The sequence below is a fragment of the Sorex fumeus genome, unplaced genomic scaffold (assembly GCF_029834395.1).
Source record: "Sorex fumeus unplaced genomic scaffold, SorFum_2.1 ptg000051l, whole genome shotgun sequence".
In the NCBI taxonomy this organism is placed as follows: domain Eukaryota; kingdom Metazoa; phylum Chordata; class Mammalia; order Eulipotyphla; family Soricidae; genus Sorex; species Sorex fumeus.
Genome location: NW_026606108.1, coordinates 33,742,173 through 33,769,318, shown reverse-complemented (window position 1 = coordinate 33,769,318; position 27,146 = coordinate 33,742,173). Strand labels below are relative to the sequence as shown.

General features: G+C 57.7%; 1 protein-coding gene across 5 annotated transcripts; it reads right to left on the bottom strand.

Moving 5' to 3' along the window:
* Window positions 1-873: 873 nt before the first annotated feature.
* TCF7 (transcription factor 7) lies at window positions 874-27,146 on the bottom strand. Of its 5 annotated transcripts, none has more exons than XM_056124469.1 (11): window positions 26,848-27,146; window positions 26,667-26,733; window positions 25,935-26,059; window positions 9,934-10,045; window positions 9,207-9,297; window positions 6,495-6,614; window positions 5,831-5,993; window positions 5,623-5,730; window positions 4,860-4,908; window positions 3,757-3,829; window positions 874-2,556 (listed from the first exon to the last, which is right to left on the bottom strand). In XM_056124469.1, the coding sequence occupies exons 1-11, from the start codon at window positions 27,091-27,093 to the stop codon at window positions 2,118-2,120; spliced, it is 1,593 nt and encodes a 530-aa protein (XP_055980444.1). In that variant the 5' UTR covers window positions 27,094-27,146; the 3' UTR covers window positions 874-2,117. The 5 variants fall into 5 exon arrangements, with proteins under 5 accessions (XP_055980444.1, XP_055980447.1, XP_055980445.1 ...); XM_056124472.1 differs by lacking the exon at window positions 3,757-3,829 and adding an exon at window positions 7,872-7,964 and having other exon boundaries at window positions 2,337-2,556; XM_056124473.1 differs by lacking the exon at window positions 3,757-3,829 and adding an exon at window positions 7,872-7,964 and having other exon boundaries at window positions 2,421-2,579.

Here is a 27,146-nt window from a genome sequence, read left to right as displayed (position 1 = left end):
CAAGTGGCCTACTTTAAAGACGACTTATTCTGGAAGATGACTATAGTTTTAAACATCAAGAAAATTAACACAGTGAAGTGAAAAATTGTAACTATTCCAGTGACTACTATGGAAGTTATTTCCTAGCAATCTAGAGTGATCGAAAAGATGGCTTGATACGACCCCTTTTATATCTGTGGTGTACTTTAATGTGGTAGAAATTGCTGTGTAAAAAGCAGATTGTGGTGGCCTGGGTGATAGTACAGGTTAGGTCTTTGCACATGGACAGCCTCAATTCACTCCCTGGCACCACATGGGTTCCCTCAAGCCAGTATTCCCTGCCAGCACCTCCATGTCTTCCCTCCATCTCAAAGGCAGATTTTGTAGTTTTATCAGGTTTCCGAGATGTCAAGTAAAATAAGACTACTTCAGGCACCTTAAAAAGATGCAGCATTCAGAGCAAAAGGGTGTCACTAAAATACAGGTTTTATGATACTAAGTCATAAGACACTTTCCTGTTTGCTCTTTGCCTTTCAAATGGGTTATGTTCTTGTGAAATATTTTGTCTCTTCTCTGCCCTTAGAAGAAAAAGGAACATAGTGATTGCTATTTCAGGTTGAACTGTTGTAGGGTGCATGGATGGCAGTTTAAACTCCTTTATCTCATTTATTCTGAATATTGGCTGGCCTGCAGTTGTTGAGGTCAGAGGACTGGGGAAGTAAGAACAGGAATTGAACTCATGCCCACCATGAGATGAGAGTAATCACTGGCTTCTCTGTATTCACAGCCCTAAAAATGTGTATCACAGCAAGAGAATAACTCACAAGTTCAAGGCTATGGAAAGGGAAAGGAGTAACATTTTCCATGGTTACTAAAGCAGCTTATTCCTCCCAGTCAAGCTTTTAAAAATGAAAACCAGTAAAAAGTATCTTTATTCTCATGTTTAAAAAGTTTTTCTATGATGATGCATTAACAATATAAAAATATTTTAAACACTACACAATGGTCCTTTTTTCCATCAAGACTTTGGTAACACTATACTAGAATATATATCTTTGGATTCTGAGCAACCAGTGGCTAAAATAGGAAGTACAGACTTTCATTGTAAGAGAATGGGTACAGGCAGCCCTTTTTCTTTGGATTCAGGCTATGTACAGTGAGGAGAAGGCAAAAAAAAAAAAGTTTAAATTAAAAGATTTGTTTTTTAAGGCTCAGGGTTGAAGCTTGGCTCAGAAATGGTTTAAAGTAGGCTGTGGTAAAAACCCACTATCTACCGCTAGACATTTTCTGGGCTCTTTGCTTTGGTTATAATGGTCCTTCTTGAAGCCCCAAAGGGAAACCAAACGTGGCCTGGTTTCATGCTGGCAGATGGGTAATGGGGGTCAGAAGGTTGGTGTATGTCCTCTCAGCTACTCAAGAGCTGGTTAGACTGATACAGATAAGCTGTAAATGGAGCTGTGAAAAAGGTCCTGGAATTGGGAGGAATGCAGTGGATTTGGGGCAAACTTTTCTGAAACCATAGTGTCAGGCCTGGGGGACCTTGGTATTGGGATTTCTAAGGCCGGTGAATTTCTCCACAAAGAAACATTTGCAAATAATTTGAACTAGAGCCAGATATCAGACCACAACACACACTTTCCTGATAAGGTAGTGTCAGGTTTGTTGTTGCCTAGGATGATAGGCCTAAACTTACTCCATTCCTTCCTTTTGCAAGCTCCTGAAAATGTGGTAAAAGGTTTTCTCTAGTCCAGTTTACAAATAGCAGCTGGTTTTCTGTAAACAGGGCTTCTCTAAGCACCTTTAGAGAGAAGCATTATCTTGAGCTTTGTAGTTATGACCACGCTCACACAGCTTTTGACAAACCAGCCCGTTCTTGGTCTATGAAGTGTCATATGGGAAGACTTGACTGGGGAGTGAGTTGAGGGGATGGTTAAGGAGGGGCAGGGACAGGGCAAGCAGCTGGGCTCCACCAGCCCACCTATGGCCTGTAGGCAAAAAAAGCAAGGGATGTAGGGGCACATGATCGGTAAGACAGATGGTAAAAAGAATGGATTGACTGCATACTGCCACAGGCACGGATGCTTGGTAGATGCCACCACAGATATTATTTCCAGCACCAGCAGTCTGAATTGATGGCCTCAGGTACTGGCAGAAGTTGTGGTGCCTTCTCCAGGTCCTGGACCCGGAGAAGGAGTTAACAGGACCCCTGGCCGGTTTCCACGTGCTTTGGGGCTCTGTCGCCTCCTCTCTGAGAGTGGACCCCTGGGGGAGGCCACATGTCCTATGCATGCTAGGCTGCCTGAATCTGAGAGTCCTGTCGCTGTGTACTCTGCAGGGTGGGTGCCTAGAGGGGCCCAGGGCGGTGGGAGGCTGAGAGCAACCGAAAGACCTGGTGATGATGGTGCTGACTCCGCAGGGCTAGCAAGCAGTTCTGTGGGGAAGTGGGGCAGCAGGAGGTATGAGGGTGAGTCCTGGGGGCCTGGGGACCCAGGGCAGCCTAGAGCACTGTCATCGGAAGGAACGGGGCTGGGGCAGCGGCCTTCTCCGGGTAAGTACCGAATGCATTTCTTTTTCCTCCTAGGAATAGTGAAGAGAGTTATCTGTAAACAGAGGGTGAATTCACAGTCATACACCACAACCAAAAAAACTGTTCTTGCATAGGCATAGTTGACCACCTGTCCCCTTCCCATAATGCATCTTCAGAACTAGCACAGCAACTCCACTATGCCTGGCTCAAACGTTGGGTAATTGCAGTTCCGAGCAGAGCCACAAGGTGGCATAGGAATCCACTGTGTCACATGGTTACGTGGAGCTCAGATTTGCAGTAAGGCAAGGAGGGACTGCAATGCTCCTGGCTTCTTAGACTGAGCATCTGAATGCTCAGAACTAGGTTAGGGCAGAGAAGGGGAAAGCAGAAGTGATAGCTATTTCTCCTGGTATAATAGTTGATGTAGGACTGAGGATGGAGTTGCCACCCATCATGGGTATACACACACACTCCCTCTCCATTCCACTTGATCCTCAAATAAGGAGCATGATAGGCACTGAGAGGCTAGGGAAAACAAAACCAGTAAAATAATTGCCAAAGTGCTTTTAGCCACACCAGGCCTGATCTAAACGAGTCTATTTTAGCCACTTGGTAGTTAGATTTTTTCACATTGACAAATAATTCTGCTATACAGTGGAATACTGCTTTAGGACTCCAAGGCCTGAATGTGGCTCTTTGTCTTCGACAGCTTAGTGGTACTCTTGATCCTCTATCTTTCCAGTCTCCTGGTCTCAGTAGGAATAAGGTAATGAGTCATAGCCACTTGACAACCAGGTTATTCAGGTCTCTAGTTATCTGGCTATTCTTGGACTTAAGGATTTGGGATGGGACAATAGGGATCCCAACTTGGACAAGTGAGGGAAGCTGATAGGCCCTAAAGACTTGCAAGGGATCCTATCACCTTAATGGTGTAAGTGAGATTTTCATGAGGACCCACCAGGCCTGGGTATCGCCAGCCCATCACTACCAGGGGATCCAAGGCACTAGGGACAGATGCCTTCTGGAGTCTGGCGTTCCTTCCCATGTCTTCTGTCTCTTCGCCCATAATGCTACAGAGACCTAGCCTCCAATGATCTCTGCAGTCTGTTCAGTGTTCACTCTCAGAAGGTGGGGCTCCCAGTCTTTGGATATAGCAGGGGGCCAGAGGAGGGCTACATTCTAGCAGAACTTGTGCAGAGTCAAGGGAGCAGCTTGAAGCAAAGGGAGGTTGGTGGTGGGGACAAACCCACCTGCACGGACCACACCAATCCGTCTGCTGGTTGAGGCCAAAGCGAGCACGGCATTTCTTAGGCGAGCCAGGGTCTGCTCACAGCAATGGCAGAGGGGCATAGCAGGGCAGAGGGTGAGCAGGCAGGCAGCAGGGCAGAGCAGGGCCCAGAAAGAAGAGGTAACATCAGTGTTAGCCAGTCACAGACACCCCCACAGTCCCCAAAGGCAGAGTAAACTTCTCAGTGGCACAGCCAGCCCCATTGGGAGCCCTGGGGTCAAAGCCAAGGTATCAGAGAGATGGGCACCCAGCAAGGCAGTGGAAGAATGATTGGGGCGGAGGTTGGGGCGATGGACACTCAGGCTAGCTCCTTTCGGGCAGCATGGAACTATGGGAGAAGAGTCCAGAGAAACTTCTAGTAGGGATGGAATATGGTCCTTTTAAAAAATGTACGCTGCCCATTTTCCTGGTTTTTGTTTTTATCCCTTCAGTTTTGCCATTGTGTTTCATTCCGTTCTCTCTATAGCTTCGAGCCTATTCTCTACTTTTTCTAGGTGAAAAGAAAGGCCCCCTCAACATGAGAGAACAAACGAAGGATCTGCCCTGTACCCCTTGTAGCCTGTATGGAACAGCGCATCTGAGAAAGTCACAAGTGAACAGTCTGGGCAGGAATTCACCCCACAGACCTGTAGCAAAGGGCTTGCTCGCTAGGTTCTTGAAACAGCACTTTGCACTAGCATTGCCAAGACCCACGCAACAGGCTCTACCAAGACAACCTGCACCCCCTTCCGCAATCAAGACTAGTCAGGATGCGAGGTTGGAGTTTAGCACTGGAGTATACAATCTGTTCCTTATGGTTTACTAGGCAGAGGCTAGCTTGCTCGAGGGGGTGGGGAGTGTGTTGCTGCTTCATGAAATGTCTTCTGGTCTGCCCTGGGACTTAGGAGTTGGCCACTGTGTAGGGTTTTGAATAGGGACCTCGGTTACAGATCTTGGTTCCAGAGGCCTGGCATCTTAGCTTTGAAGGTTCCTAACTACTTTGTCCCTCAGTTGGGGCCAGAGTAGGGCTGCTAATGAAATGGGGGCCTGCAGAGAAGGCTCTGTTCTGCTGAAGGACTGCCTCACCTGTATTGGATTCTTGCTGCTTTTCTCTTGACCTCCTTTTCTTCTTACCCTGCAGGGAAAAAAATTGATAGCATTTACCCAAGAGGCAGATGTTGGAATCTCAGTTAGCAAGTGCTGGCACACCAGCCTGGCTGCTGCTGGGATTTTGGGCGTGCAGTCTCCTCTTCCACCTGGGAACTCTGGTGTTACTTCTTAACTGGGTTGGTGCTATATGTCTGTCCTCACGGGACTTTGGCGACCTTCAGGGCTAATCCGTGTGGGCAATGCCTTGCAGCCCCTTTGTGTAGTTTCCTGGGCCAATCCCTCTAGTGTTTCTGGGTAGCAGTTATTGCTAAGGGACCATGGGACAGGCGCTCTCCCCTCTCCTCTGCTGCCGCCCAGGGGTTCTGGTACAGTGCTCAAAGGATGATGGAGCACGAGGGATTGAACCCAGGGATCTCACGTGCAAAGCTTGCACTCCAGGTCTGTGGAGTCATTTTTACTGGCTCTCCTGGCCTCGTTCAGTGATGAGCTTCCTTCCTAGGGGTTTTCCCTTTTCCCAACATGCCCAAATATTGGGCAAGAGGCCTGTGCCTCCTTGGTGAAAGAGAACCTGGGCCTGTCTTTAGGGATAGCCTCGTTGGGCTCTGAATTCTACTACCTCCCATCCTTATTTGTGACCTCAAACAGTCTTGCCTCCCCTACAGATACTGTGGTCTGCGACATGCAAGGCATCTCTCAGGAGTTACTCTCCGAGGGTTCTGCTCCAAGTCTGGCTACTCACATAGTTATCCCGAGCCGACCAGCCTGGATATAGCTGCATGTGTAGCTGCCTCTCCTTTCGTGCCAGCTCATAGTACTTGGCCTGTTCTTCCCGCGATAGTGCGTGCCACTGCAACAGACACAGGGTAGGTGGGTCATGTTAGACAGCAGGCTGCACAGGACAAGTAATGAGGGGCCACCTCTGCCAGCCCGCCGGCCCATGGCCTTACCCTGCGACCCAGGATCTGATTAATGGCAGCACTCTCCTTGAGTGTACACTCGGCAATGACCTTGGCTCTCATCTCCTTCATGTACAGCATGAAAGCATTCAGTGGCTTCTTGATGGTTGGTTTCTTGGCCTCCTTCTCAGCCTTGGACTCTGCCTGTGTCTTCCTGAGAAGACATGCCCAGGTCATGCAGGAAACCATCGCCTGGTTTTTCATGCTACTACACCCCTCTGGTGTGTAAAGATGCATGTGAATGCTAAAGGTTTATAAATGAAAAAATATAGCCTGTTCCCAAATGGGTAAGCAGAGCTTAACTACTCCTTACTGGAAGACTAGAAGAGCATTTGTAAAGACTTCTTAGTCCCTCCCTGGCTCAAAACAAATTCCTTGTTTCCCCACCCCACCCATTCCCTCTGTGTGAGAACCCTCCAAAATTAGTGGTCACGAGACAAAGTGATGGCAGAGCAGGTAAGGTGCTTGCCAATCTGGGTTTGATCCTGGCACCCCATACAGTCTCAAGTGCTTTCAGAAGTGATCCTGGAGTACTGCCAGGTGTAGCCCTCTGCTCCCAAAAATACAAATCAGTGGTCAGTAGCCAAAGGACCAAGTATCCTGGCTGAGAACTGACCTGAGATGTGCGCCCGCCCCACTGGGTCTTTCCACTCACAGGTTTCGGTCATAAGGCTGCAGCTCCTGCTTCCCTGAGGGAGGCACGATGGCCGGGTGGGGGATGGCTGCAGGGTGACCAGATACGCCAGAGCCTAGCATCAGGGATGGGTGGGTGAACCTGGACAAGAAAAGAGTTAACACTGAGCCAGAACTCTGAACATACACAGGCCTGGCACAATGCAGAAGGAACAGATAACCACACCACCAAAGGCCTGCACACAAGTACACAGAGATACACGTACCTGCTCCCAACACATTACACAGACACCGCAAAAACGTGCACAGACGTAACTCAGATGGGTGCTACATCTGATTTCTACTTGTGAACCCTCATGAACCAGATCCACCCTGGGAGCTTTCTTGATCCCTCCAGGCTTCTCAACAAGAGCCAAAAAGTGACCTTTTTGAGCCATACCCTGCAGTGCTTAGGGATCACTCCAGGCAGGCTCAGGGGACCAAAAGGGGTGCCAGGGATTGAACCCGAGCTGGCCATGTACAGAGCAAGTGCCCTGCGCATGTACAATCTCTTCAGTCCCAGAGTGACTTTAAAAACCTAAATGCTTATGGCCACTCCTGAAATTCCCCTAATGCCCATAGGATAAAACCCAGGTGGCACTTTCCTGGGTCACACAGCTCTGCTTACAGTTCTTGCCCCACTTCCCCCCTCTGCTATTACTACCCATCCCCAGCCAACTAGTGCTCTGTCCTTCTGGCTCAGGAGTCACTCCCCCCTGACATGAAGCTCCTCAACCGTCACACCTGGCTTGGTCTCACTGGGCTTCCTTAGCACCCAAACGTCAGTTCAACTGGCATGGTCTACGTCCCACTCTCTGAACTCACTGTTCCACACTTGACACAAGTCTTTTACTGGGGGGCTAAGCTAAGGCCCACGTATGCCTCCATTTCACTTCTGTGCTCTTTGGTGGATGCCACAATGCCTTTCTTGCTTGCAAAGGGTGGCATGGGGGTCCCTGAGCAGGCATCCTTTAAGGGCCATCGACTGAAGAAGTGTGACAGAATGTGCTTTGTCTCGGATGGTCCCGACCCCCCTTCTCAGCAGGGATGCAGGACACGGGCGAGTGCACACACAGCTGCACAGCGGCTGACTCACAACGCAGAGCAGCAGCTCAGCACATGTGCATGTGCCGTCCCTGGCCGTACTGTCCTCTGGTGCACACAACATGGCCCGGGCTTAGGCTGCTCATACTCCCACTGGCTTCATTGTTGGGGACATAGCAGCAGGTGACTGAAGAATGACAGACGGACGGCTGGAAAAGCAACAGGGCAAGCACGGGCCTGGGCACGGCCTCTATGGGCAGTGAAGCCTGGGCAACAGGAAGCAGGAGCCTGGCTGGCTGAACGGAAGGGGACTCACCTGGGGTAGGGGGCGCCAGGGGCTGTGGTGGGGGCAGGGAAGTGCTGTCTATATCCGCAGGAGGGGGGCAGGGGGTAGAGAGGAGGGCTGGGCCTGTGGTTGGGAGAGACAGCGGTTAGCAGGCTGGCTACTGGCCACATGTGAGGAAGGGCCCGTAGTGTGAGGAGATCCACCTCTGGTTAGAGGCCCCGCTGTATTTTATGTGTTGGCCACCAGAGGGCAGCCTCTGCTGCACATTTCCCCCTCCCTAGTCTGGGGCTGGTGCTACAAAATTCAAAGCCACAGTCCTTGCGTGCAGGACCTCTCCAGCCTCACCTGAGACATCCTGCGCGAGAACCTTTGTACCAGTGTTTACACAATGCGAATTCTTCTGCTCCACATTGTTTCTTTTAACTCCAGCCTGACTAAACAGTCTTTCCCTGAAAGCCCTTGAGATCGCATTTGGATACCTGCCTCCTGTGTTCTGTAGTCCCCAGTCAGCACCGCTAACCACTTATCCTTGTCGGGCCCTTGTGTGGGGTTATATACTAAGTGGACAGCTCGCAGGGCAGGAACCTCCAGAGAAGGGTGGTTCTGCAGTGCTCTGTGGTGTCTGGGACCCTGCCTGGCACACATCAAACCTGGGAATACTTGGGGCTTACCTGATCTGTATTCAGTGGAGCAATCTGGAAACAGACTGGGTGATTGCCCCACCCTGCCCAGGTCACACTGCCACTGATATCCAAAGCACCAGGAAGCCAAACACCAACTGAAGATAGGCCCGTGTCCTTTAGTTTGCAGTGTGAGGGATGGAACGGAGGGCTTGACATGTGGCAAGGCATGTGCTTTTCCAGGGAGCCTCCGCCCTCACCTCAAAGAGAGGCTCTCTTGGCCCACACTTGGGCCTGCCAGCCTGGGTTTCCCGCCTCATGACTCCAAGTGAGTTGGTCAGGAATGTGTGCCACAGCAGGAAATGTGGGGATGAGGGAGGGGTCTGCCACCCCTGCGGCTCACCCAAGAAAGGAACCAGCCGGCACGGCGGCCAGTGACTAGCAGCCGCCTGTAAGCATGCAGAGAAGCAGCAGCCTCTGGCCCACGCATGTCTCCCTCCTCAGGCCTTTTCACCTCACAGTTGCAAGGCCCTGTTCCCCCAGTCAAGAGTCTCAAACAGCAAAAGCCCAATGCCAGCGGGCCCAGACCAGGGCTGGGTCTGAATCTTGGCAAAGGGAGCACGCCCAACTGGAGTCGAGCCTGGCCAGCCCTCCCACCCACACCGCCAGCAGGAGGGCGCTCTATGCAGCATGGAGGGGGCAGTGGTGCGCAGATACCTTTCTGTCCCCCCAGGGCCACACTCACCAGCTCACGGTGTGGGGGAGCTGTCCCACGCTTCCTGAGGTCAGAGAGTAGAAGCCTGAGAGGTCAGGGGTCTGCAGAGGCCTGTGAACTCCTGCAATGGAGAGGGTAAGTGAACAGGCCTGCCTGAGGCCACTGCATTACTGCACCCTAAAGCTTCCAGTATGGCTTGAAGGTACCACCTTTTCCTAGAGGACCAGACATACTAGACAGACCCCCCCCCTTATGATAATAGGACCTTCCCACCCCTGCCCCCCAGGCAAGGGAACCAAGGGCAAAGGGGTGACCTACATAGACACGCTGGCTAGAGACAGACACTCAGTGGGAGGCTAGGCCGTGGCATACCCCCGTCTGCTGGCCTGTGGGGGCTTTGGCTTGCCTTTCTGGGCGGGAGGCAGATCTCCCGGGGAGCTGGAGGGTCCTCTCTGCTCCCCTAGGGTTGAGTCAGCAGGTTGCCCACAGATGACAAAGACTGATTTCAGAATGACTTGGCGGGGGCCGAGGTGACTCAGCATCACAAGCACCACTTTCCATTTTCTCTCCGGGGGCAGAGGGGCTTGGGTTTAATAGCAGCCCTGTCTGCTCTCACATGGCGCTGGTGGTGGGGTCACTTAGGGCTCCGGCTCTCTGCCCTCAGTCTCCCCAGCCCTCCTTTGGCTTGCTTGAGGCCTGGGTTTGTACAGCTCCAGGTTCATAAGCTGTAAGTCCTGTGCCCTCCCCAGCTCCCTACCTTGCTTCTGGCTGATGTCGGCTGGCGCAGCGGTGGGGTGTGGGCTGCTGAAATGTTCATAAAGAGGAGAGAGTTGGGGGATGCCGTGACTGGGCTGACTGGCCTTGTTGTGCTGAAAAAGGAGAAAGGGAAGGGTAAATGTGGGGAGGTCTGAGGGCAGTCTGTAGGCGAAGCCCCAGGTAGTTCTGTCCAGACACCAGATTGGGGGTGGGGGGGGCATTAGAGATGGCTCAACTGCCCCAGCACATGCTTTGCACATGGAAGTCCCGCTGACCAGTCCCTGAGTGGAACCTTCATCTGACCTCAGGCATATTGGGGTTTGCTGACACAATCTGCCCCCACCACCCCTAGTTCTCTGACTCCCCAACCAACCCACTAGCCTCTGCACTTCCTGTTTCCTCAGCACCGCAGGACTCTTACTTTTCACAGTCACAGAGATCTGTCATGATTCTTCAGACTTGGAAAGGGGCGCTCAGGAGTGTAGTGGTGTTCTTGGCACCCAGGCCACTCTGCACAGGCTCCGTGCAAGCCCATGTCCTGAGAGTCAGCTATAGCTAAGGCTGCTTCCCGCTTGGGAAAGTCCAACTGTGCAGTTACAGCTGCTGTTGGCAGAGATGAGTGGCTTCTGACCCATTTCACACAAGAAACTGGGGTTTGGAGCTCGAGAGTACAATAGGAACGGGCCTATCTTGCATGTGGGCTGACCGGGGTTTGATCCCTGAGCACTGGCAGGGTGTGGCCCAAGAACAAAAAAAAGTAGGATGTTTTCTTTCTGAATTTTGAGCCACACTGGGCATGCTGGGGATGGAACCTGGTCCAGCACACAAAGTACACGCTTCAGCTCTTTGAACCATCTGCCTGATGCCAATGGGCTGTCTTCAGGGTGACAGTGCTCAAGGTAAGTTTTAGTTTGGGCTCAACAAGGACAAAGAGATAGTACAGCCGGAAGGGCATTTGCCTTGTACAGGCCAACCTGGGTTCCTGAATAGGCCTCGTGGACCGAGCACCCCATATGGTCCACGAGGCCTATTCAAAAGCGATCCCCAAGTCCAGACATAAGCCCCACTGGGTGTGTTCCACAAACCAAAGTGTTTGGGCCCCTTTGCACCTCTGGGTAAAATGTCACACTGGGGGGCTGGAGAGATAGCACAGCGGGCAGGGCCTTTGTCTTGCACGCGACTGACCTGGGTTCAATTCCCAGCATCCCATATGGTCCCCTGAGCACTGCCAGGAGTAACCCCTGTGCATTGCTGGGAGTGACCCAAAAAGCAAAAAGAAATCACACACTGGTGAATTTAGCCAACTTGCTTTACATCTCTGGGCCTCAGTTTCCTCTCGTGATCCATCACTGGGTTTGGGGCAGTCAGCCTGGGACAGACCCGGAGCAGGGGCCATGGCCCTGTCTGTCAAGGATCTGAAGTTAGGTTTAGGGGGAGGGCAGGAATGAGCGACGTAGACCAGGTACGGGGCTCCCACCCTTCTGGCAGTAGCCCTGGTCTTTGTGAGCCCCCACAGCTCACCTCTGAGCCCTCCAGGAGGAGCCTTACACATGGGGACCAAGGAGATGCTTCTCGAGCGTTCTGGTGGCTGCTGCCTGGGGACTCCCATGACTCTGGCAGCTCCTGAGCCTGCTTCGGACCGCCCTCCGGACCACCTGGGGCAGGGCAGGTGGTAGTCTGCTGTCTGCTCCTGGTAGCAGGGCTGTCCAGCGTGAACTGGAGAAAGTGGCACCATCCACCGTGTACATCCTCTGACACGGGGCCTTCTAGAACTTGCTACACTCCTGAGTACCTGTTTCCTTGTCAAGACCTTCGATGGTGGGTAGCCGTGAGGGTCAGGGAAGAGCCGCCTGCTCACCCTGGGACGACGGCACAGGCAGGAGGAAATGCCCTCCGTCCCTCTCCAACCCTGGCCTCACACCTTGGGCTCACTATGCAACAGAGGTTTGCCGGACAGCAACAGAGGGTGGCGACAGCACGCTGGCCCTGGCCCTGGTCGCAGGACTCTGCACTTGCCAGGCAAGCCCTTCCGGGAGGCTCTGGCCACAAACAGGCCCACTCTCCTCCTAGCACTGACCCCTGACAGCCTTGAGGTCAGGCAGGAGAGTGGAGGCGCCCAAGGCCTACAGACAGAGAAAGGGAAACGGGTCCTTGTGTGGAGCAGTGGCCACGGAGCAGGGGCTTTGCATGTCCCATCTCATGCTCACAAGGTACCAGCAGGGTGCGGCCTCCCATGCTCATCCTTGTAGAGCTCTGCCCAGCCACTGCCCTTAGAGGGTCACTGCAGGACTCAAGGTCCCTTCCCAGTTACTGAACTCCAAGCCACGTCTCCTTTGTTTTGTATCTCGGCAGCGCCAGACAATTGATTTCTCCTCCTCCCCGCAATAGTTTCTTTCCCCCCCTGCTCCCAGAATGCCACCCACTCCTATTTCCTCCTGCCTCTGCCCTCCTTTGCCTCTTCCTGCTCTACTCTCGCTCCTAGGATAGGGCTTCTGAGAGCTTCCTCTGGTCACCCCCCATGCCATTGGCAGCCTCCACTTCTAAGTACTCCACTTGCCAGATGTCCAATACCTGCTCCCAGCAATGGCCGCCCCCCCCAACTTCCGCAGGTAAGGACAGCTCCTGCCTGCCAGGGGCCACACAACCTGGGAGCCACCCCCCCCCCATCTCTCCTCTCACATGCTACATCCCACTCAGCAAATCTAGTGGCTCTCCTTTCAAGACCTGTTTAAAATCAAACCAGTTCTCCCTTCTGTCCCCCAGCCCGGTGCCACCCACTGTCCCTTCCTCTGGGTGACAGCAGCAGCCTCCTACCCTCTCAGGCAACCCCACTCAGCATCCGTCACTCGCCATCAGCTCGTGCCACTCTGAGAGCAGGCACCCGGATCGCTCTCCCACGGCAGGCCCAGGGCTTCCTGAGCTGATGCAGTTGCAGGATTAATTTTGCTTGTTTGGGGGACACCCGGCATTGCTTGGGGGCGACTCCCAGTGGCGCAGGCAGGGAATCAGCCTAGGACATCTCCCTGCGCCTCGTGCGATGGTTCTGCCATCTGCCCTGCCGCGAAGCCGCCTGGAAGCCTGACCCTCTCACTGGCCTTTTCACTGTAGGACCCTGGGTGGGGATGTCCCCAGTCAAATAAAGCACTCAGCTATAGACGCAGAAATTCTACCACACCCATGAGCTGGGGGTTAAAGGCAGAAGGCCTGCGACGGTGGAGGTGGCCTGGGTGCCCGATGCGTTCCAGGCCAGTGGGAGCCAGACAGCACAGCCCGGACCAGACCTATGGGCAGGAAACTGGCCTCAGAGCCTCGGGGCCACGTCCTCAGGTACCTGGTCACCACCTAAGGGTGCAAAAGCCTGGAGCGCAGGCCCAGTGGGTGGAACAAACCTCCTGCAGCTCCCTCGTGAGTAGGGCCCTGTCGGAGCTGCAGCTGTGGAAAGCCATGCCGGTCAGCTCTGGCTTTGGCCCACAGCTCAGCACAGTAAACCTGTCCGGGTCTTACTGTGGGCAGCCTTGGCAGTAGAGCAGGGACTACTGAGTGTCCACTCAAACCCTCCCCATCCTCCTTCCTGGGAAGAGCCCACTGCACTAATGGGGAGCGCTCGATCCACCCTGACCATGATGGTGAAGCATGGGCCCAGCAGAGCCTATACATCCGTGTATGTGTGTGAGAATACAGAGAGAAAGAGACAGAGGAGAAAAAAGAGGAGAGACAGAGAAAGTGTGTGTGTGTGTGTGTGTGTGTGTGTGTGTGTGTGTGTGGAGATGTGTGTGAGAGAGAGAGAGAGGAGAGATACAGAGGGGAGAGACAGATGAGGGCGGGAGGGCGGGAGGGAGGGTTGAGAGGAAGTGGGGAGGGAATGTGAGAGGAGAGAAAGAAGGAGAGAGAGAAGGGGAGGAAGGGAAGAAAGAGAGAGAGGGAGGGAGAGGGGAGCACAGGAGCTGCCAGCAGCCCCTCTTCTGTCCCGCCGCCTTCACTGGGAGCTGGGGAAAGCCTCAGTAAATGGAGTCTATGGCACAGCCACAGCTGAGGTGCGGGAGGCGGAGCAGGGCCTGCTGGCAGCTGAGGATGGCTGCGGGCCTGTGCCCTTTCCATGCCCACGCAGACTGCCTTCGGCCTCACCCCAGCTCCCTCTCCTGTTGGTGGGAGCAGGGGCGGGGTGGGGGGGGGCGCTGTCTGGCCCAGGTCCCCGGTAGCAGCCAGTGGAACGTCCCGCTCCACAGCCCCAGCACACAGGCGACAGCCAGGTGGGGCTGCCTGGGGCCGGACTGGAGCTTTCCTCCACTCCTCACTGTCCCCAGCTGGCCCAGAGCCTCGCAGGTGTCCCCCCTTCTCTTCCTTACCTCTGAAGGCAGTCCCAAGCGCGGGGCTTGGTGCCGTGAGCTGTGCAAAGCAGGGACAGGCTCTGCGGCATCCTGGTTTGCTCGGGCCGCTCCGCGAGCCCTTCGTCCTGCCCCCCAGCCCAGCCCCCAGCCCACAGCCCCGTGTCTGCTGTCGTCCCCGCTCTGCTCCCCAAAGTGCTCCTCATGCTTCTGAGCCCACAGCGCAAGTTCCTGCCTCTGGGTGCCCTCTTTAGGGGAGCAGCCTGGAGTCAGGCAGGATCCGAGGGCGGGGCCCAGAGCGGGGAGAGGGGCCACTTCTAAGCCAAGTCCCCTCTGCTCCTAAGTCTAGCCTGGGCCTGGCTGGGCTGCCCCTCCGCCCCTCCCTCCCTTCCCCACTTCCTGCAGGCTCAGGTGAAAATACACCCCAGCGGCCGTCTCCTTGCAGACCGCAGCCACCAGCAGCGGAGAAACTCCCTCGCCTCTGACGGTTGACTCTGAAAACCCCCGAACGCTGGAACCCCACAACACTTTCCCAGCGAAGAAAGTTGCCGCATCCTCTGGTCTCAAGGCTGGGGGTAAGGGGCCTCATGTTGAGGGTGAGCAGGTCCTCTCACACTCCAGTCTGTCTCTCTCCCCCGTGCTCACAGCTGCTGAGCTCTTTGTGTGTGCCAGGCACTGAGCAACATACTTCAGAGTGCATTAGAGGGTGGTACGGCCCTTCTAGTTCTAAAGCAAGCCTGTGCTAAAAGAATCATTAGGGCCAGAGCGATAGTAGTATTTGTAGCGGGGGAGGTGCTGGTTTTGCACACAGCCAACCGGGGCTTAATCAGTTCAGTGCTCACCTCCTCATACAGTGCCCTGAACATGGCCAGGAGTGATCCCTGAGCACCGCCAAGCCCCCCAAACAAAAATATAAAAGAGAATTATCAACCCTCTTTGACAGCCGAGGAAACTGAGGCACAGAGGTTCTATAACTCACCTAACGGTCACAGGGCTGGGAGGTGGCATGGCAGTGATCACCCTGCGGGTTTCTATGGAATGAATAAAACTGGGGCCTCGAACATGGGTCCTTAACTGGATGCTGCAGGGAGTGGGGTACAGTATGAGCCAGTATTTGGGAAGAAGGGGGCAGTGGTGGGCAAGGGGAGCAGCGGAGAACTGCCGACCACCTGAGACCCCAGGCTACCATCACTGGCCGGAAATTCTTTGGGAAACAGAATCGACCACAAGCCCTGACCACGGTGCCTTTGGGCCAGTGGGAGGAAAAGGGCCCCTTCCTCCGGACAGCCTAGCTTGCCGCTCCCCTGCCCAGGAGCCCTTCTCTCCGCCCTGCCAGGCTCATGCCTCCAGGCTAGTGTCCCTGTTCTAGGTCCAGCAGGCAGCCCCAGCGCCCCCATACTGTGTGAAGGAGGTGTCCACTGCCTGGCACCCACAGCGCTTCAGTGCTGTGAAGTCTGACCCGGAGCTGGGTGGGACGCTTCCTCCAGTCCAGGGGTCAGGAAAGCTTTCCCGGAGGAAGCAAGCCTGCATGCTGTATGGGGAGGGGGGTGCCTGCCTATCTGCACATCTCCACAGACCATGGACCCCACCTCTGCAGACCTACATACCCCAGGGGGGCCCATGCCCTTTCCTCCTATGTCTCCCCTTCGGGCCAGAGTCCTACGGGCTGGAGCCCTACAGGTGCATGTGGGGAGGCCCTTGGCGGCTGCCCCATTGCCGCTGGGCCCTGCAGGTGAGGATGGATTAGTTGACTGGCATTTTCCTTCCTCCTTTTTGAGGTGAACGCCCCTTAGGGCAGGATGTTTTGGGAGGAAAACATGAGCTTCCGGGAGCAGTCAGGCCATGCTGGAGCAGGTCTCCCAACCTCGTGCCAGCACCAAGCCTTTCAGGAGCCCACCCTCCTTCGAGAACAGGAGGGAGGCAAACACTTGAGGGGTTCAGAGGGGTCCCCAAGGAGCTGAGTGAAGGGATCTGAGCAGCGGTAGTAGAAAGAGAGTGGCTACTCCCACCTCCCCACCTGCAGCCAGGGGAAGAGAAGGTGGCACAGTTAGAAGGGCCCCGCCCAAGGCCGCACCAAGAAATGAATATGGATCCAGCACTAGGCCAGAGGTGTGAGCAGGCAGCACGTGGGTGACCTGTAGGTTCCCAGAGCCCCCTACATCCTTCTCTGTTTCCTGACGAAGCCCTTCCCGGAACCAGCTGAGCAGTGCCCGAGCTCAGGGGCCAGCCCTGTCCTGAGGAGACGCCATCTCAGTTAGTGAGAGGGATGGAGAGGAGGAGGCCCTTCTCCCCAGCCGTCCATGAGCACCGCACGGATGAGGAGGAGTCAGCGGGACAGGTGTTCACATCGGAGCTCTCCCAGAAAGGCCATAAGTAACCTGGGCCTCGGGGCCTAATGCTCACCTCAGCCATGGGAAGGAGGGCAGGGCCTTGGTGCGGCGTTCCCACCTCTGTGGTCGCCACCAGCTTCTGAGTAACAGACAGAACTGGGGGCCCCTGGGGGAGACCAGGGGTGCTCACTCAGGTCTAAGCCCTCCCAACCCAGCCCAGAATGAAAGCTCCAAGGCTCCGGGCTCAGTGTGGCCTGCAGTTTAGCGGGGAACACAGACACCAGCTGCACCCCGGGGCCCTTGGAATGCGGGGGCTGAGGGGTGGGGGGCATGGACTACCCCATGGACTGAGAACAGTACCAACAGCTCATCAGACACAGGGAGCAGAGAAAATGCCTGCTAGGGTGGGGGGAGGGAACATAGGGGCAAGTTATGGGAGCACCCTCGGCTCCAGGGCGGACAGCCTTTTCAGGTGCTCTCTGCCTCTCTGCCGCGTCTCCCAAGGCGGACTAATGGAGTGTTTGTGTCTGTGGACAGTTTTTTGATTTTACAAAGAGGAAGGAAAAATGAAGGAAAGAAAGAAAAGGAGGAGGGGAAGGAGGGAGGGAGGAAGGCCCTGGCCCAAGGCGCCTCAGGCAAACCAGCCTCTCTCTGTGCCAGGAGCCTGCGGGTCCCACAGAGGGTGTGACCCACAGAGGGTGTGACAGCTTAGAACCCTGAGCAAGAGGAAGGCCTCGCCCACCGCCAGTTCCATTGAAATGTCCCCTTCGAAGCCCTTGTCCAGCAGGAAGCCTTGCCAAGTAGCCACCAGGGTTTGACCCCTGGCACCCCATATGTCTGCCAAGCCCCACCAGAAGTGACCCCTGAGCAGAGGCAGAAAGAAGGCCTAAGCACCGCCAGGTGTGGTCCAAATACGAAAAAGAAACATAAAAGCTTTCCCGATCACATTGACTGCTGAGGCCCTGGGCACCCGTCCCCGCCCAAGACACCCAAGGCCCGGAGAGCCCAGTCCAGCCCAGGTTCAACTTGGAAGGCCTCTTTACCCCCACAACCTGCTGGGCACCTGATGGGGCGCTCCAGGCACCAAGTACCCTGCCGGGAGGACCAAGCTATGACCCAGCCCCTCAGGACCCCACAACGCCACCTCAGCATGTTGTCCCCTGATGCTGCAGTGAGGCGTGGCCAGCCCACCTTCAACCATCCCCACGCCCTGTAGACTGGTTGCTCCAACCCCACACTGGGGGGGGGGGGGGTGCTGCTCATCCCCAAAGCCTGCCAGCTAGCTGTGGGGTGGTGGCTGGGCCTCCCGGGGCCTCGCTGTGCCCAGCAGAGACCTCACTACCACCACAGATCCCTCCACCAGCTGCGTCTCGAGTCCCCAGGGCCCACCCACCTCTGCCTGCTGGGCCACCAGGCCGGCCACAGAGCCATCTGATTTGAATGAAACTTCAAACTTAATGACTTTCATGCTGGTTATTTAAAACGCAATGCAATTTTCTTAAACACCCTATTATTTCCTTTGATAGCTACAAAGCTTCCCCCAATCCCATAAGCGTGTTTATTTTTAGGGAAAAGAGTGGTTAGCAGTTGGTCACAGGACGACAGGGAGTGGGGACCCACAGAAAGTCAGGCAGAGTCAGTCTGGCCGCCTTGCTGCGGCTGCCGGCCCACGGGGTGCTCGGGGACCCAGCCAAGTCCCTGTCCACTTCATGGGCTGCAGTGTCCTCTAAGATGGTTTAGCTGGCTGTCCAGTGAGCTGCCCACGTACATTCCAGACATGGACATGCTGGGAAGGGGTCCGGGGGGCACTGACCGGCCCTCAGCTGCTCCTCCTGGTTCCTCCAGACATTCTGCCCCAGGTGAGGCCTCGGGCCTGGAGCTCAGACCGGCTGGATGAGATCAGTGCCCAGATAAAGTGGCCCCGGTTGGTTGGTCTGTCGGCCAGTGGCTGCCCACTTGGGAGGGCGGGCAGGTGGGGCCTGCCAGCTGGGGCTCCCTGGCAAGGGAGGTGGCCGGGTGGTGGGCGTGCATGCAGAGGTCAGCCGAGCCCTGCCAGTGCGGGGCGTCCTTGGGGAGTGGTTATTTTTAGAGCCCCGTCTTTCATGTGGCCGAATGATGTGGAGTTTACAAAGCATCGGTAATGCGTTTCAGATGGCGGCCCAGCAGGCCGGTGGGGTGGGGGGGCGCCTGGGCGCACTGCCACCACTGCCAGGTCAGAGTTAGTCAGATCACCTCAGCCTGGACGCCCCTCACCTGGCCTGCCCTCCTGCAATGCCTTCCTTCCCTCAAGGGGCGTTCCCCCTCCCCCTTCTTGCTGAGCTAAGCAAAGCTGGCCCAGAGGCTTCCTGCCCCCCACCCCCCACTCCAGCCCCATGTTAAAGAAGACTAAGATTTACTCCAGGTCACTTGCCAGGACATTCTGGGTGGAAGGGTCTGCTTCCATCCTAGTCGGGAGGTCAGCCCAGACAGCGGGGTGCAGCAGCACTAACTGTGCTGACCCCCAAAGCACTGCCCAAGCCCTGCCAGCCTGCCATGCTAATGAGCTTGGCTGCACAGCCCTGCGTGGAAGCAGACAGTGGGGTGCAGAGGCGTGGGTGGGCTTAGAAGGAGGGTGGCGAGGGGTGCCTGGCTGGCAGAGGGTCTTCGAGCTCCGGCCATGTGTCTGGCAGCGCCTGCTGGCATGGCCTGGCACTGTGGCCCAGCTCACACCCCTGTGGTGGCCAACGCCCAGCCTGGGGCCCGGCTGCCAGCGGGCTGGGAGGGACGGAGGGCGGGTCTGACCAGGACAAACCCACACCAGCTGTGGCTGTGCAGGCCAGGCTGATGCCGGCCTCACGTTCTCAATGTCTTGATGTTTTTGTTTTCTTTTTTTGGGGGGGGCGGGGAGGAGGGAATACTCCCAAGTGATACTCAAGGGGACGGGTGGCTCCCAGTGATACTCAGTCACTGAGGATGGAGAACCCCAGGGGCTTCCCTGGGGCAGGCCTCGGCTCAGGCCCTGGCATACATGCCTGCAACCCCTGACCGTGGGGCTGTCTCCTCAGATCCAAAGCCTGCCACAGGGGGTCGTAGGCCACAGCACCAAACTCCCCGAAGCCAGAGTGCCCTGAGCGGGACCCTCAGAGCAAACCTGCTGCGGGTGCTGGCTGGATCACCACTGACCACAGACCTACCTCAGGACTACCTCCCCTCAGCAGAGGGCCCAGGCCTGTGACCGGGGGAAAATAGTGCAGGGGGCTCCTCCCTCCTGTCCCAGCACACGGGGGTCCCCTGCCATCCCCGCCCATGCCCTCGGCCCTCCTGCAGCATCTCGGCCTGCTCAGCTGCCAGATCCGCTGACCTCACCCTCCGCGTCCAACTCAAACCATCTGCCGGCGGGCACCACCCTGCCCTCTGAGCTGCCAGCACACAGCCTGTGCCCACCAGCCACTCCCAGAGCTGGTCACAGCCTGGCCATACCCCCTACCCTGCAGCGCCAGGCCACTACCTGTCCCGTGTCTCAGGTCAAACTGCTGGTCACTCAGTACCCCACTGGCACCGGCACAAAGCTTTCCCCTGAACAGGTCGGATGGAGCCCCGACGCCACCTGGGTGTCCCCGGGAGTCCCTGTTCTGCCAGGATTGCGCTCTGGGGGGCAGCATCCTCTCTGTACTAACAAAGGCCAAGTAGAAGGGGTGAGTGATGGGGGCAGAGGAGTATAACCTCACATTCTCCATGCGATGCAGATGCGATGCAATGACCGAGGGGGGCTGCAGAAGGAGGGGGGCTTCTTGGTTCCGAGTGTCCCGCCCCCTGGTCACGGTGCCTTTCACACACCATGCTCCTGCTCCCTCCTGCATCTCCTCTGTGAGACTCAAGCCCTGAGCCAGTTTTACAAGGTCGCCAACCACAGTGACCCAAGAGGGGTGGAAACCCCCCCCACCCCGGGTTTTGACGGGGGAACTGAGGCCCAGTGGGTTTGAGTGTCGTGCCTGGGGCCACACCCTAGCCAAGGAGTGGCAGTTACGGTGTCCGAGTTGAGGGGACCTTCTAGACTCAGTGCCAACCCGTATGGCTTCCCATCCACGAAGGGTCCTGAATATGCCCCCACCCCCAGCAGGGAGCTCTGGCCTGTGGGGGAGGGGCACGACCTGTAACACCTGTTTCCTGCCCACAGTGTGTGCGCGGCAGGAAGCACCAGGCGCAGGGTCCAAGGGGTGACGGCAGCCCTGGCTTGGCCCACAGTGGCTGAGGCCTGGGGAGGCATCACTCCCCACCTGTGGCGTGGCCCCCGGCTGGCATTCACCCCATCCAGCTTGACCTCAGGAGATCCCGGAGGGGTGGGATGGGATTGGCTGCCTGGGGGATGGGACTAGCCCCCGCCCCGACCTGCAGGCAGAGCTCCCAGGTGCTGGCTGAGGGGAGGAGAAATACTGGGGTGCTGGCAAGTGGGGACCTGTGAGCCCCTGTGAGCTTCCAGGGCCTATCAGGTGGATACAAAGACCTACTGCTGTAGGTCCTGTGCTGGGGAAGCAAGGGGACCCAGGGGGCAGGGGGCAGGGCTGTGGGTTTCCTGTCTTCCAGAGCCTTCCAGAGTCTGCTCCTCGGAAGCCGGCTCCCAGCAGGGAAGTGAGGCCAGCAGCGGGCAGGGCAAACCTCTCAGAGGGGCACTGAGAGGGAATCCCAGGGCCGAGGAGAGCCTTGGTTCACCCTAACACCACATGGTCCCTGTGGGCACTACCGGGGGCAGACCCAGACCCCAAACAAAATTAAAACCCCAAAGAGAGGAAACTCCCCCAGGCAACAGGGAAGCAAAGGGCAGTGCCTTTTCCTGCCTCCTGGTCCCCCAGTTCTCCTGGAAGATGATGCCCCAGGAAAATGTCCACACAGGAAGCAGGGCACCACAGGCCCAGAGTGTCAGGCGTCTGGGAAAAGGAAGGGCTGTCGAGGGCCACGGGGGGGGGGGGGGGGGGGGGGGGGGCACTGACCATAAGCACAAGGCTGATGAGGATGCCTGTGCATGGGGACGCAGGGGGCAGCTGGAGGTAGCCCTGGCAGGAGAGATGGACGGCGGTCTGCAGCAGATGCACATGGGGTCCCTTTCCTTTCCTTCTCACCCACGGGAAGCGCGTCTGTGCTGGGGGCAAGGCTGTTTCCTACAGACCTTTGCAATCAGGACAGAGCACGCAGCCGTGCTCCTGCTGGGCCCCCTTCCAAGAACCCAGCACTAAGGTGCGCAGCGAGGTGGGGCTGACACACTGGAGTGCCCCTGCCCAGGGCTGACCTCCAGGATTCGAGCACCCAACAAGGATCCCACCAGGCAGGAGCAAACAGGGGAGCCAGGACAGCAAAAGAGATGGGGCTGTACCCCCACACACACCACGAGAAGGGAACCCCCGCCTGGCCCCGCAACGCTGCCCAATGCAAGGAGGGTCTCCCCTGGGCTCAGGGAAGGGCACAGGGACAAGCTGGTGAGGACGGGAGAGAAGCTGGCGGCTCGGGTAGTCACTTCTGCTGCTGGGCGTCTGGCGGGCACTGATGCCTGTGGGGACACCGAGCTGCTATTAAGTGGCAGGTGAGGGGGCTGCCCAGGCACGCAGGCTGTGGCCAGAGGGCTGAACTAGGCATCAAGAGCAAGGGGAGGGGACCGGAGCAACAGTACAGCCGAGAAGGCACTTGCCTTGCATTCGGCTGACCTGGGTTTGGTTCCGAGCATTCATTCCTTATGGACCCCCGTGCACCACCAGGAGTGATTCCTGAGTGCAGAGCCAGGAGTACCCCCTGAGCACCGCTGGGTGTGGCCCAAAAACCAACCCCCCCCCAAAGAAAAGCAAGGAGAAGCCCCAAGAGGGCTAAAGCAGGAGAGACATGATCCAATGGCTGTTTCAGAGACCCCACAGGTCGCCATGGGGCTGGGAGATGGTGGTGGGTGGTGGGTGAGGTAACCCGGGGTGTCTGGAGGGCAGCTGCCAGTCCACCCTCGCCCTCCCCATCTTCCAGGCCCCTGCACTTGCCAGGTACTCCCTGCACGGAGGCGCCTCTGGGCTGCCTGTGCCAGGTGCTTCCCCACCCTCCCAGGGCTACTGCCACAGGCTCGCCAGGTGACCGTCTCTACAGAGCTGCCCGGTCAGCAGCACTTCCTCCCTCTGCTAGAGGCTTGCGTGTCACCTCACCACCCTCCCGCCCCCAGGTTCCTCACCAGACCCTCTAAACCCGGAGTCAGGCACAAGCACCTAGGCCGCGGAGGCCTCACCCTGTTGCCTGGTGTGGGCCCTGCCTGCACACCCCGGGGTGCTGGGCGCAGGCAGGGGGCAGCGGGTAACGGCTCTGCTCTTCACGGACACTGAGAAGGGTCACAAGCCAGGAAATCCACCATCTTAAAACATACAAGCCATGGCGAGGACAGACCCAGCTCCTGCTCCCGTGGCTGCCTCCAGGGGGTTGCCTTCTCAGGAAGATCCATCTAGCAGCTGAGAGGCTCAGGATGAGCCTTCTGGGCCGCAGGCGCCAAGTGGAGGCCACAGGATGTTTGCATGGACAGTGGGGTCCATGCAACACGGGCCTGTGTTGCCTCAGAAAGGATCCCCTGCCACTGGCCTGGAGCACCTCCCTGTCGCTGCCACCGCCCTTCCCCAAAACCTCAGCGCAGAGAAGACGAACAGAACAAAACCAGCAGTGGCCGGAACTCTAGGCCTGGAGCCACTCCTGAACCCACAGCATGGTCCGACAGACGCCGGGCATGCCAGAGCTCGGCTGAGGAACCCCCTTCACACAATGGCTCAACGTGCAAAGCAGAAGTCTTCTGGGAACAGAGTCTCCCCCCAGCCTCAAGACATCCAGCTGGGAGGTGTCCCCTCGGCCACTGCTCCTGGTAAGGGTCAAGTGTGCAGTTCTGAGGTCCCCAACATGGTGGCCACATGGGCATCCCATCCCCACCTGGGTACAAGTCTCTGGCAGGGCTGCTCCCGGCCAAGGGCAAGAGGCCCTGGGCTCAAGCCCGTGGGCAGCCTGGGGGGCCTACAGGAGGACCCAGAAAGAGGAGCTTTGGAGAAGGCGCCACATGCCACCTTCCCTGCAAAGCAGGGTCAGCCATTCTGGGCCCGCAGAGACAGAACAGCGAGTTGGGCACTCGCCTTGCATGCACCAACACTGGCTCAGCCCCTAGCACCCTGTGTGGTGCCCTGCACCTCATCAGAAGTGAGACCTGAGCACCACCACGTATGGCCTCCCAGAACTCCTCTGCCCCAGAGAACCTCAACCCCAGTTGATGTGTCCACACAAGGCTTCCAGTCATAAGCTACTACTCTCACAGCTGGAACATTCTCCCCCAGGCCCGGGGGTCAGCTCCACCGGCTGAGCACGTCTCTGCATGCAGGAGGCCTGTGTCGCCCTGAGCACAGAGTAGCAGTCCCGAACAAACAAACAAAATAGGTTTCCCCATGTTCACATAACCCTTCCAGACCCACTGTCACCCCAGCCGAGGCCTATGTCTGTCCGTGTCTCCAGTCTCAGGGAACAGCGGTCACTAGGGCACAGAGGGCCAGAAGCAGCCTGTACTTATTCTGCGTTTCTAGAATCAAACACTGGGAGGTTAGGGTGCCCAGGACGGGGGTGCGATAGGACGTGACCCCACAGGAGTGGGTGTGACCACAGCGGCACATCCACAGAAGCTTAAAATCCCAGAGTGGGAGAAACATGGGCCTTCAGGGCCACCATCAGGAGAGACTCGGCCACTCCTCACTCCCGGCTGGGGGAGGTGGCCAGCTGCCTCACCAGAGAACTGGGAGCAAAAGGGCACCAAATGGTCCCTCGTCACACCCTTCAGGAGTGCGGGCCTCCCACCCCGGCACTCTCCCGCCTGTCCCAGCTGGGTGAGGGGCTCAGACACGGCCTTTCCCATGTATCTCTGAGGCCTCGAGAGGCGGGAGGGGTCCTGCCCTGCTGGGACCACCTGAATCTGGGCAGGGTTAGCAGCCCCAGCCCCTCACCAGCTAACGGCCTGGCAGTCAGGTCCGGCCAACATGACCCCAAGTCTAGGGGTACATACCCTTGCAGGAGCGCCCAGAGCACCTTCACTAACGCGGGGTGAAGATCTCAGGAGGGAGAGTGGCTTCATGGGGTGTAGGGGGACAAAAAAGCAAAGAACAAGTCCCCTCACCCACAGACGTGGGAGGACGCAAACACCTCATAGATGGGGCACCCTGGCAGCAAGTCAGACACACAGACCACTCAGTGCAAAGCGCATTTTACCCTGAAGGAAATGGGGGTCCAAACGGTAAGGCATTCTCTGCAGCCAGCCAGCTACCAGGTATTCTGTCCTGGGGTTCCACACGGAAGCCTCATTCTGTCTTCTTCACTCCCATCCGCTTTTGCCATGAAACGACTCTCAAAAGTCACCTTCCCCGCTCCTGACCCGAGAGAGTCGCCTGCCTCCATGGTGGCCTCCCACCCGCTGCCCCACCTGCAGCGGCCTCTGTTTGCACCCGGCACCCACCCACCAGAGCCCCCCCACCCACAATGCACTCAGCAGCGCTCTCACCTCGCCTCACCCTAACCTCAGATGACGGGGACGGTTGGAAGCCCTCATCTGCATTTTTTCAGCACTGCTTCCTCGCATCAGGGCCCTCAGACAAGCTCTCCTCCTACCTGAGGCCTGCCGCAGCGGGGAGAGCAGGCGGAGAAGAAGGAGCAAACTCTTCAGACCCAGCACACAGGCACTGAATCTGCCAATTCCTTAAATATGCCTCTTGGGCTCGCGGCTACTTTGAGAGTCCTCTACAAATCCTTCCAGAGGCTGGAGACCCACCCAGGACTTTAGAAGCCCCCTTTCCCACACGTGGTAGTTAGGGTCTTTCTGGCACGGGAACGCTCGGACCAACTCACGCACGGAAAGTGGAGCTTATTTCTCCAGCAAAATCAGATGGGAAGCACACACCAGCTTTCCCACCCTGTCCTAGCACAAGGCTCTGGGCTCAGTGGGAGATGCCGAAGGGCAAAATTCACAATGAGGGCCACTGTGCCCCCCCCACCCCGCTCTCACTCACACAGTCCCCAAACCCCGGCAGGCTGTGACACCAGGTCGGCTTGGCACCTGCTTGAGAACTAGCAGAGACAACGGCCAACGGCTTGTGGGAAAGGTGGTGCCCAGGGGTCCCCCCTTTCAGCAAAGTTCTCCTTGGGGTTGGGAATCACAACACACACACACACACACACACACACACACACACACACACACACTTCCCCAAGGAAAACAGAACCCAGTTCTCGTGTCATCTATTTAGTTCTGGCAAAAGCTCGGTTCCTGTCATGGCCTCACATACCTGGTCTAGAAGGTGGGCACAGGTGGGCTGGGGTGGGGGGCCACTTACCAGCGGGGGCTGCGGCTGGGGGTGCTGCCCGGCTCCTGAGGCGGGTGGGTAGTGCATGAGTAGGTTAAAGGCGGAGTAGACGGTGTCTTTGTACATGCCGCTGGCACACTCTGGGGCCTTCAGGCCTGGAAAAACCACAGCTGGGTCAGCCTTGCCAGCCCGGGCAGCTCGGCCGAGGCTGTCTGCTCTCTCTCTCTCTCTCTCTCTAAAAAGAGAGAGAGGGAGGAAAAGGAGGCGTTTGCCAAGAGGTGCCCTTCGAGTTGGTGACTTGAAGAAGCAGCGGGCTGCGGGGATGGGAGGGGGTGCCTGCAGCGCCAAGTCTGTACGCAGGACCCCCCCAGTCCAGACCTCGCCTTCAGGATGCTCCTGCTTGAACCTCGCACCCCTCTGCAGCCCCGCGAGCCTGGGGCGCTCTGGCTCCCCCAAACCCCGGGCTGGGTGGGAGGGTGGGATTCGTCAATCACCTGGGCAGGAGGGAGGCGGTCGCGGCGGGGGTCTGTTTACTCCTATAAAGGTCAGGGCACCGGAAGTGACTCGAGCCCGGGAAACCCGCCCCCCACTCTCCCCCACCCCCAGGGTTTTACCGCCTCCACGCGCTGCAGTGGAGAGGGGGGGCGGCACCCCGTCGGCGCCCTCGCTTCCCGAGCGGCCACCCCCACCCCACCCCCCACCCCGCTTCTCCCGGGGAGCCTGAGCTGGAGGAGCAGGGACCCGGGTCGTGCACGAACTCACCATCCTCCAGAGACTCTGGAAGTTTGTCCGGGAAAAGTCGCTGCGAAGCGTGTTCCCGCCCGAGAGCCTGCGGACCGAGGCAGAGAGAGGGCCGGTGAGGGGCGCTCGGGGAGCGGCCGGGCGGGGGGCTCCCGGGAGGGGGGAGGGAGCGAGGGAGAGAGGGAGGGGGCGCGGGGCTCACCTCGGCCGCCACCTCGGCCTCGCCGCGCCCGCCGGCCCCGGGGACCCCCGCGCCGCCGGCCGCGCCCTCGGACTCATTGACCAGCGACGACTTGAGCTCGGCCAGGTCACGCTCGGGGCCCGCAGCGCTGTCGCGGCTCTTGTCGTCCTGCTCCTCGCCCTCGTCCTGGAAGGCCAGCAGCTCGTCGGGCGCCCCGAGATCGTCGCCGCCGCCCGCGCCGCCCCCGCCTGAGTCCAGCTGCGGCATGGTGCGCGCCGGGCGCCGGGGTGCGGGGCGCCGAGCCGGCCCGGCAGGCGGCG

What these genes read in the sequence shown, in the direction of transcription:
- TCF7 (XM_056124469.1), bottom strand. Translation starts at nt 27,093, where the DNA reads ATGCCGCAGCTGGACTCAGGCGGGGGCGGCGCGGGCGGCGGCGACGAT. An exon ending in AGGCCGAGGTGGCGGCCGAG is followed by an intron (nt 26,734 to 26,847) that starts GTGAGCCCCGCG and finishes CTCGGTCCGCAG; the next exon opens with GCTCTCGGGCGGGAACACGC. An exon ending in ATCAGATCCTGGGTCGCAGG is followed by an intron (nt 5,731 to 5,830) that starts GTAAGGCCATGG and finishes TGTCTGTTGCAG; the next exon opens with TGGCACGCACTATCGCGGGA.